Source organism: Simochromis diagramma, unplaced genomic scaffold, assembly GCF_900408965.1.
Source record: "Simochromis diagramma unplaced genomic scaffold, fSimDia1.1 OVJJ01000477.1, whole genome shotgun sequence".
Lineage (NCBI taxonomy): Eukaryota > Metazoa > Chordata > Actinopteri > Cichliformes > Cichlidae > Simochromis > Simochromis diagramma.
This window is the reverse complement of record NW_024387300.1, coordinates 681,008-691,212: the sequence shown is the minus strand read 5'-3', so window position 1 is coordinate 691,212 and position 10,205 is coordinate 681,008. Positions and strand designations below refer to the sequence as shown.

Genomic DNA, 10,205 nt, shown 5'->3' with positions numbered 1-10,205 from the left:
TTTTTTAAAAAGGCATGACAATATCTGCTTGTACTAACTCTTTAAAACGTTATTACACCAAGGAATAATAAAAGATCTTATTTTGCTGTATGATTATACTTTTGAACTTAAGGCCCATTATGTCAGTCAGTAACAAGCAGTTAGTTTTATATTTAAACTCCAGACTGTGCTGCTTGTCACAAGGTTAAAACATTTCTTTTGTTTTTAAAGTAGGAAAAGTCTTAAACGAACAAGTTCAAGTTCTAAGAATAGTAGACTTCTCTGGTAAACATTTAAAAGCGAACAAAATGAACAGACTGCAGAAAAACTACAAAGGATTCCAATTCAAACATATGCTGATATCCAAGTATGTAAAATTCATTTTTAAGCTTTATTTATACAAAAAGTGTCACAGTTGAAAAAGTCATATGGACAGTTTCAGATATTAAAGGCAGTTTAACAATTAAGGCACAAAAACTTCAGATATAATCAGATAACACTATTGCGTTACCACTGGCAAACTGTGATTAGCCTGGAGTGTACCAGTCAGCAGCAACTTTGAAGGAAAGAGTATATTTCTTCCGTATTAGTTTCTCCTCATTTGCTCTTTTCTAAATCTGAATTTAAAAGGTGCTGAATAATCTGACACCGTCTTCTCTTAAAGACCAGACTCATCAGGAGGCGGGTATTCTAATTACAAAGTACCTGCCTCCTGAGTGTATTTCCAGGCCTCTCACTGGACCTTGATCAGTTAGACAGTTGAATCAGGAGAGATGAGCACTGTGCAGGACGTGAATCCCAGGGTGCGTGGGATCCGAGCCCCAGTGAACCTGCAGGGTCTAGCAGCATGCATCTCAGAGCAGATTGCACAGGTGAGTCAGCTGTAAAGACTTTGAGAGACAGTATAAATTATGAGTCATTGTTAGCAGTTTAATAGTAAATAGTAGTCATTCAATTTGGTCAACCACACATCTGCAGCTTATCCTCTTTTGTCAAAGGATTATATCCACCTGTGGTATATATATATATATAGTAACTTGATAGTTACTACAAATGAAATGTCTGAAAACCAAATAAATATTAAGGCCACAGATCAGACTATTTTTTCCCTTGTGCTCTCTTATTCTTCTACTTATTCAAAAAAAACCTGAAAGGCCAGCATTTCCTTGACCTCCACGTCAAGGAAATGGATGAGGATGAGTGTACATTTTTAACCACAAGTATAAGCTATGGTTATGTCATATATGGTTAATATTGAATTCATTCTCTATCTCTATATAGTTTAAATTAGCCAAGGGAAAACCAAATGTCAAAGGGTTAAAGAGATAAGTACATGATTGGCATAGATAGAATTTAGCTGTCAATTTAAAAAACGGTCAATATTGATAAACACTGATGTATTTTTCCAGAGTGTAAAAAAACCCTTCAAGAGTGTGATTGATGTCAGCTCAGGTGATCCACACAAGGCAGGAATGCCACCTATCTCATTTATTCGCCAGGTTGGTGTTTTATGTATCATCTGTGAATTTTACCTGCACTTCTCTGTCAACCTGAGCACATCACTTTCTGATTGCTTTCTTAGGTTATGGCAGTGTGTCTGTACCCTGAGCTCCTCAAAGAAAAAAGCCTTCCTCTGGATGTCAGGCAAAGGGCACAGAAGCTTCTGGACATGTGTTCTGGAGGGAGTGTGGGTGAGAAAAAACAATTATATCTGCAAGCAATGCACAAAGTGAGTATAAATGCTTCTGCTGGCCAGTCTAATCACTTTGCCTGTGACAGGTTCATACTCCACAACCTCCGGTGGTTTACCACAAGTCCAGAAAAGCATTTCTGAATTTATCACAAGGCGAGATGGTGGCGTGCCTTCTCATCCAGAAGACATTATCTTAACTACTGGATTACAGAAGAGTTTGTCGGTGTGACACTTTATACTGAACATTTTAATGAAGGTTTCTTTTTGTTTTCTTTTTTAAATAAAGCTATATCTTTCTGCTTTGTATAATTAGTTACTTAAGAAATGCTTAAAAATTGGCCAATTCTTGAAAAGGTGTTCCACCAGATGTAATCTGTGAGTGATATGGTGTGTTTCTTAGCAAATCATTCTTATTCTCTGGACTCTGACAGACACTTTAAATCCTGATTGTGAGACGCAGGCCAACCATTCCTTTAACTTGTAACCACCAGAAATGTAACCACTTGGCAAAGCCAAGAAAAAGGAAAAGTAAAATGCAGTAAAAGTTAACGTACTTCTGCAACTTCTTCACTTAAGAAGTTGCAGAAGCGAACAAGTGCAGACTCTGAAATGTACTCAGAGTAAGAAAGTAAAAGGTAGCTCCTTGAAGGACAATTCTACCATCTATTTTTATACAAAGGTAACTGAACCTGCTGGTATCTTAATATAAAAATATCAGCACACGAGAATACAAATGTACTTAGCTTGAATCTGTATCTAGGATACAAGCAGTGAATGAAAAACAAAAACAAAAACCAGCTATTTAGACTGATTTCTATTTCCTACACTAACGGTGTCTTTATCATAGTATATAACTGGCATAAAGGAGGACTTGAGTGAATGAGTCTAAGCTGTAATCAACTCTCTTCAGCTTAAATTAAAATTAATCTCTGCTATGCTTGATGTAACCGAACACTGACCATGAGCACCACCGCCACTGTGTATCAGTCCCACACCATTCCTTACTGTGAATTCACCACTTTGCTGCAACCACATCTTTTGATCATGCACAAAACTACCCACTATTTTCATCTATTATTATTATTATTATTATTATTATTATTATTATTATAACAAAAACAACATATTTTTTGCACTATAGGTGTTTTTGAACCTGCTTACCAGCGGAGAGGGCAAAACTCAGACAGGTGTGCTGACCCCCATGCCCTGTCCACATACTCTGCCCATGCTGCTGGACATGACTGGGCTGGCACTGGTTCCATACCGTCTTTTTGAAGAACAAGGCTGGGCTGTAAACCTGGATGAGCTGCATAGAGCTTTAGAGGCTGGAAGAGTCCACTGTGAGCCCAAAGCCATATACATCAGCAACCCAGGAAAACCTACAGGTGAGCAGCCCATTGTTGGTACATCCTGCACAGCTTTTGATCTATTCTATATTCGTGTATACGTTAAGAGAATCCTCGTCCTCTTTTTAAAACTATATCATGCTAAGAGGTCAACTGTCTTAAAGCCTAAGAGTTAAATAAAAACTAAAATGTGAGTTTCTTTCTAGCTGTTTGCACTGCACATGTGGATTTGTGGTTTACAGCTACTTCATAGAAGCTCATTCAATAATGTGACTTTCCCCCTGCTAGGTTACGTGCAAGACAGAGAAACTATTGAGAAGGTGATTCACTTTGCTGCTACCAACGGCCTCATCATACTGGCTGAAGAGGTGACCACAAGCATAACGTTTACTCTCCCCTCAAAGAGAAAGAGTACATCATCAGTCTGGCTGTTTTTGCCTGCCTGTTTGTTAGCAGTCTAACCTCCACAGTTTTCAAAATATCATGTACAAAGTTTGTGTGATGGTAGCTACCAGTAACAGCTCGAGCTGACTTAATGTTTGTGAAAATCAAGTGAAAACCAAATATAAAAATATGTAAAAAAAAAAAAACAACTTATATTACCCACAATTTTTTATAGATTGTCTTCAAATTTTCATTGTTAGCATCCAAGGTTGACTTCAAGAAACCATGTTAAGTAATATGTCATATTAAAAAGGGCATGGAGAGAGCTATACAACAGTTTTTATTACCACAATGATGCTATAATGTTTCAGAAAATCACACATAAGCAAATTCTTCTCCAACCATATGGGTAAAGACAATAAAATACACAATTTTAGTATGTAATCCTTCAAGATCATAGTTCCAAGGTCAGAAAGCAGTGGGCTGTTATAAAAGCAGCTCGAGGTCAGCACGTAGTAATAAAAATATCATAAAACCTCATTGTTTTAGTTTAGCCCTTGCCCTTTGGAGGAGTTGTGCAGGTTTTCACTTTTCACTTTTTCTTTTGATGTTCACTTGTACTGTCTAGGTGCACCAGGATAGTGTGTATGGCCAGGACAAAGAATTTATTTCCTACAAGAAAGTGCTGTGTGAGATGGGTAAAACGTATGCTGAGACAATGGAGCTGGTGTCTTTCCATTCAATTTCCACAGCCCACATAGGAGAGTGAGTGTCATTCTATGATCAATGTCTAACCTCAACATGTGTTAGTCATTGTCCCTATTATCCCAATGTCCTTATTAGTTAGCTCTATTTCACAGATATCTATGTACTTGTACAGTTTATGGACTTTCTAACCAAGCTTGCTACTGTTAGCTGATAAATGAACACTCATGTCTAAATATGATCACTTTTGCCTTCAAATATAATAACTCTAAAATTGACTTTTTCTTAAAGCTTCAGAGCATAAAAGTGGTTGGCATCTCGATAGGGTCCATTTTTAATATACAAATCGACTGCTGATGGGAATATAAGCACACCCTACAAAGTTGATTCTGTCACTCATCCTAGTCAGTCACTGGTTTGAGTGACTGAAGGAGTCACTGGAATGAGTTCGAGAAGCGTTTTCTCTGCCTATGAAAATACAATGTCCAGATCAATACAATTAACCTTTTGGAATTTCCTTTCCTGAATGATAGAGCATTCATCAGTGTTAATCAATGCTGTTTATTAAACTCTGCATTTGCTTTGTTTAGGGGTGGTCTGAGAGGAGGGTATATGGAGGTAATCAACATTGACCCAGCAGTGAAAAAGTACTTAACTGTCATTTCCAGCGCTTCAGTGTTACCACAGCTGGCACTGGAACTTAGTGTTAATCCACCTAGACCTGAAGATTCTTCCTATAACTCATACACACAGGTAAGGGGACTGTCCTATGGTAACGTCTCTATTTAATCAAAAAGGATCTCTGGTAAATGCATTGTATTAAAGTGTAATCATGGAGACAAAACAGTTATGCTGTAGGAAAAATGCAATAAGGAGCTTAACAAGGATAAACACATTCACAAAACTAAAGGAAACTGCAGAGAAATTAGATTTGCTGTTGGTTTATCATCATAAGCCGCAGCATCCACATTACATGTTGTCACGGTACATTTAGCAGATGCTTTATAAGGTACACCGACTCAGTTATTAATGCAAATATCTAACCAGCCAATCACATAGCAGCAACTCAATGCATGTAGGCATGTAAACATCCCAATAACACTTGAACTGTTAAACTGGCAGGGGGATTGTTCCTTTCCCTGATATACTCTGTTAGGTGAATCCAAAGTCTTGTGAATATTTACAGCATTGGTGCAGCGTCAGCATGACCCAGTGAGCCATAGCATCCAAGAGGATATGAGATACAATATGTTGAATAAAACTGCAGTTGAGTAAATTAGTGTTTTTCAAGGAGCTCCCCAGCCTACAGTAATTTTTATTTTATTCTTAAAGGAGATTCATCATATCGAGGATACTCTTTCCCAGAATGCTGAACGGGCATGTGAGTTTCTGAATAGAGTAGAAGGGATGAGCTGTCAGCCATCAATGGCAGGACTCTTTCTTTATCCCCGGGTACACTTGCCACCTCACATCGTAGAGGAGGCTAAGGTGAGATTTCAAAGATAAAAATATGGATGTTATTCTGATTGTGTGCCTGTTTTTTTTATTAATTCGATTTCAGGGAACTTTACATTCCTACTTTTTTAAATTTCAGGGGTAAAATTTAATCCAGTATGTTTTTACAGCTTTGCTTTTAAGATTAAAATAATGTCAAAATAAAAACCCACTGCAGTTTATATTAACTTATAAACTGCCCCACATCACATTAGACTTCCCAGTTTGGGAACATAAATGCACGCTGAAGAAAAAAAGGTCTCTCTTCACTTGGATCTCACCCAAGTCACTTCTTCTGTCACTTGGGTGAATAAAAGAATCAAATTTAGCGGGAGAAGCATTTTTTCGTCTCCCACAACTTGGATGAGCGAGATTTATAATCTTACCAAAAGTAAGGATTTCAGTCAGGAAAAGTTAGGATTTTTCAAGTGTTCCCTTCATTTTTTGAGCAGTATATATGAGTAAAAAAAAAATTGTTAACATTAAAAATCCAGCATTTAATTGCTTGCATTTTTATGTAACAGTGAAAATCATAAATTGATACAATGTTTTACTGTCTTTAATTTCAGAGGCTGGAAGTGAAGGCGGATGTGCTTTACTGTCAGAGGTTGCTGAGAGAAGAGGGTATTTGTGTGGGGGCAGGTTGTGAGAATGGACAGGAAGATAAAAACTATCACATCAGGTAAAATTTTATTTTATGTTTCTAGTCAGATCTTTAATTAGCCCTTAGTCCCCTAAATGTGTGATTTTGTGAAAAAAAATGTAGAGAATGATTTGTAGACAAAATAAACAGTTTGCTGATGCTGTTGTGCTGACCATTATCTCATTAACATTTTTACTTGGGTCTTTTTTGATTGCTAATTGCTTAATTTTATTGGAATTGCATTCTCATTCCTACCGCATTATTTAAAGAGGTTTTTGAAAAATCTTAAATAGCAAACTGTATGTAAAAGATTAAGTTAACCCATGAACTGTCACTGTTTGGTTTCTGAAGCCTCAATGTTAACATTCAAGTCCCTAACTGTGTTGTTGTTTTTTTTTTTTAAGCCAGAAGTGGCCATATTACAGAGTTGTCAGCTATTGCTAGCCTGGTTGGTTAGCAGCACAGAAACAACACAAAGACATATAATAAAATAAACCAGTTTCACAGATGTTTCTGTGAAGCCACGCTTACTGGCTAACACTTTAGTACAGATTAAAGCATTATATGAATGTGTGTGAATAGGGAAACATGTCTTGTAATAAAGTGCTTCTAGTGCTCAGTTAGAGCAAGTGCAAGAAATGCTATATAAGTACTAGTTAATCAGATACTAATAATTAGGTTCTAATAATTAGCACACAATCTGGATCCTTTATTTGTAACTTTATGAAATGTAGGGCTCTATTTAGTTTCGTTGTATATATTTAAAATTGGTAAAATCGAGCAAATGCAGGCACTATTCCAAAGGTTAAATGCTTGGTGATCTAAACACATTAAAAATGTAAGTAGTTTTCATGTGACTGTTCTTTTTCAAGGTAGTATATGTTAATGTTGTGTTGGTGTGTTTCTTTTTCCTTCTCTCTCAGGCTGTGTATTTTGACTCCTCCTTCCACTCTGGAGGAGATCTTGGCACGCCTTCGTTCTTTCCACCATCGCCTGCTGGAAAAACTTGCCTGATAAAAATGTCAACAACAGAATGAAGGAAACACCTTTTAACAATAATGCTGTTGCTTCTTTTGCAGCACAATGTAACCAATAATGTAGTTACATAAAATCAACTGTGAATACTACTGTATAGATATAGATCTCTTTAAACCTTAATCTGTCATTTTATTTTATTTTATTTTATTTTTTTGTGTGTGTCCCGTTTGGATCTTTAGCCATCAGAATTGTTGTCTTAAGGCCAAGAAAGATGCCAAGCGGATTTATTTTACCAAGTGGATCATCATGGCCTTGCCATATTGGTCCATTTGATTGACCTTTATTATAATTATGAATTTATTTTATTTGCAGTTGCTACAAACGGGACAGACATGACTGGGGGATAGGACAGGGAGTAAGAATGAAAGAAAGAGAGGGAGAGAAAGAAAACCAAAGGGGAGAAGAGACAGTGAGAAGGGGGGGAAGAAAGAAAAAAAACAAACAAACAAAACACCTGGATCACCTGTATGGAGAAAAAAAACAGAAGAGAAAGCAAACAACAAAGAGCAACATAAAAAAAACAAAACAGCACCATCACAATAAACTAGCTAGCAGTAGATAACAGTAGATACTAAATAATAAACGATATTGTGCAGCACGCAAGATAGACAGCGCACAATGTGCTTTGAGGCAGCAGCCAAGAAAGGTGTAGTCCGCGTCTGTGAACACCCGTGTGTACACCTGTGTGCACACCTGTGTGGATCAGCATGCTTGTATTCCAAAGGTTTCTCCATGTAACGATCTGCTAGGGAGTGTGGGGGAGGCACAGCCCCATCCACCAGGGTATGAAGCAGGTATGGAGGAGATCCAGGCCCCAGATATCCAGAGGCCCCAGAGTACAAGGACCCGAGGAGGACCACCAAAGGGGGGGGAACCGTGCCACCCTCCTGGGAAGAGCTGAGTAGAGCCCCAAAGGAGAGGTCACCCCGCAGCTACGGAGCAGAGGCCAGAGGGGGTTGCAGTGGCGTGCCCACGGGCTCTGCTGGCAGCCAGCTGTGCCAGAGAGGACCGAGCTTCAGGCCCAGAGGCCAGAGGCCTGAGGGCATCCCACCCCCCGGAAGGAGCCCAGCCGGGCCACAGGCGCACGGCCCCACCAATCGGCCACCAGGAGTGAGCCGGTACATACATGAGCGCCCAGCCCCAGACGACAAGGACCACCAACACACCAACTTCTGAGGGCATCAGCCACCGGCAGGGAGTGTGGTGAGGGGAGATAGGCCTCCGTACTTTAGAGGGCCTGAGATGTACCCAGAGAGGTTGAGTCTAAGACCCAACCTGACATATAGACACAGACGAACAGGCACACGCGGACACAGACGTGCATTCCCACCCCCATATGCACAACCAAATACTCGGCACTCACCCAACGTGTAGACAGACACAAATAGACACTGCACAGACAGTCGCACTCCCCAAACATACTCTATATCCCAGGTCCAGGTATCCCCGCCCTCAGAGAGGCAAGCCGCACCTAGACCCAGGAGATGTAACCCTTCTCTCTGGGGTGGAGGCAAGCGGACCACCTCCTTATCTGCAGTAGCAGGGAGGCCCCGCATCCCAGACCCCAGTCTGACGGCCAGCACCTCCTCCCAGCCCTCCAGCCCTGACGGCTAACAGAACCGGGGTGAGTGAAGACCTCAAACCTCCCTATGCCCGCTCATATGTAGTGTTGCTGTGTGCTGTTCTAAAGTGCATTTAAAACTCAGGAGAGCATAGTACTAGCTTCCTCTCAGAGAGCAGCACGGCTCTTCCCGAAAACCCTTAGTGTCTAAATGCATTTAAAATTGAGGGTAGGGCACCAGCGCCAGAGGTGGGTTGGAGTACACCGACCATCCTCTGGATGCTGTAAAACATGCCCACCCCCAAGGCCCTATATGTATGTGTTATGTGAGAGTGTGAGTAATGTGGATGTCTAGGTTGCAGAATAAAATTGAGGCACAGGCAGCTAGAAGGGGACAGAGGGGGAGTGCCTCCCCTGCACCCTGGTGACATACCTGCACCCCAAGCCCTGCGTGTGTGGGTGGGTGTGGTAGAGCGGGAATAGGGAGGCAACTGAGGATGGGGAGGGAAGAAAGGGAGGGGCAAGCGGCCCCTCCCTGGGGCCAGCTCCCCCGCTGACCCCAGTAGGCACCCCCACACTCTGGAACCCACCAGGGCAAGGGGGCCCAGGCCCATCCGGACCGGGGCCCGCAGCAGCAGCACCGCCCAGCCCCACAGAGTCCGGGGCAGCCCACCCGACTCCACCCCAGAGAAAACTGCACCCACCCCATCATCCAATCATCTCCCAAACTACACAAGACAATAGACACCCAGGTTGAGTTCATTCTCCACCTCTCCTATATCTCTCCCCCCACCTGCAGAGTGAGCTCCTGTAGTGAGGAGACCACCTGCAAGATATAACAATCTCCCCACCAGTTAGAGAGCCCCCTAGTAGGGCCGATGCAACAGAGGTCCCCTGCACTGGGGCTGAGCCCCCCTGTACCCACCCGCCCACTGCTCCGGCGACACAACAGCCAGGACCCAAGCCCCCAAGGCCCGGCCAGCACCCCAGACCGGGGGGCGGAGCACCCCCAGACCCCCAAGCCTCCTCGCCCGTCCCGGACCCTCCCAGGGGCAGCCAGGCTACCAGGCCAGTAACCAACGTCCGCCAGCACAGACCCTCCCCCATCTCCGCTGTACGCAGCCACAAGGAAAACACCATCCAAGAGCCCCAGAGCTCCTAACCAGGTCATGGCCACATCCCCCAGGTTAGTCCCTCTAGGGAAACGTCCCTAGGGACTCCCCAGACGCCCGTCCCTACCCCCATATCAACCACAATAGCGAAGGCAGGACCAAACCATGACTGTCATTTTAACCAGATTATGCACTGATACTCTGCACCAGCAGTTTAGCCACTCTCCCTTTCACACCTTTCCCTAACAAG

General features: G+C 42.0%; 1 protein-coding gene across 1 annotated transcript; it reads left to right on the top strand.

Moving 5' to 3' along the window:
• The first annotated feature begins 2,543 nt into the window (after positions 1-2,543).
• LOC120716573 (alanine aminotransferase 1-like) lies at positions 2,544-5,876 on the top strand. Its single transcript, XM_040004112.1, has 3 exons — positions 2,544-3,057; positions 3,307-3,386; positions 4,031-5,876. The coding sequence occupies exons 1-3, from the start codon at positions 2,874-2,876 to the stop codon at positions 4,169-4,171; spliced, it is 405 nt and encodes a 134-aa protein (XP_039860046.1). The 5' UTR covers positions 2,544-2,873; the 3' UTR covers positions 4,172-5,876.
• The last annotated feature ends 4,329 nt before the right edge of the window (positions 5,877-10,205 follow it).

What these genes read in the sequence shown, in the direction of transcription:
- LOC120716573 (XM_040004112.1), top strand. Translation starts at nt 2,874, where the DNA reads ATGCCCTGTCCACATACTCTGCCCATGCTGCTGGACATGACTGGGCTG. An exon ending in CAACCCAGGAAAACCTACAG is followed by an intron (nt 3,058 to 3,306) that starts GTGAGCAGCCCA and finishes TCCCCCTGCTAG; the next exon opens with GTTACGTGCAAGACAGAGAA. An exon ending in TCATCATACTGGCTGAAGAG is followed by an intron (nt 3,387 to 4,030) that starts GTGACCACAAGC and finishes TGTACTGTCTAG; the next exon opens with GTGCACCAGGATAGTGTGTA.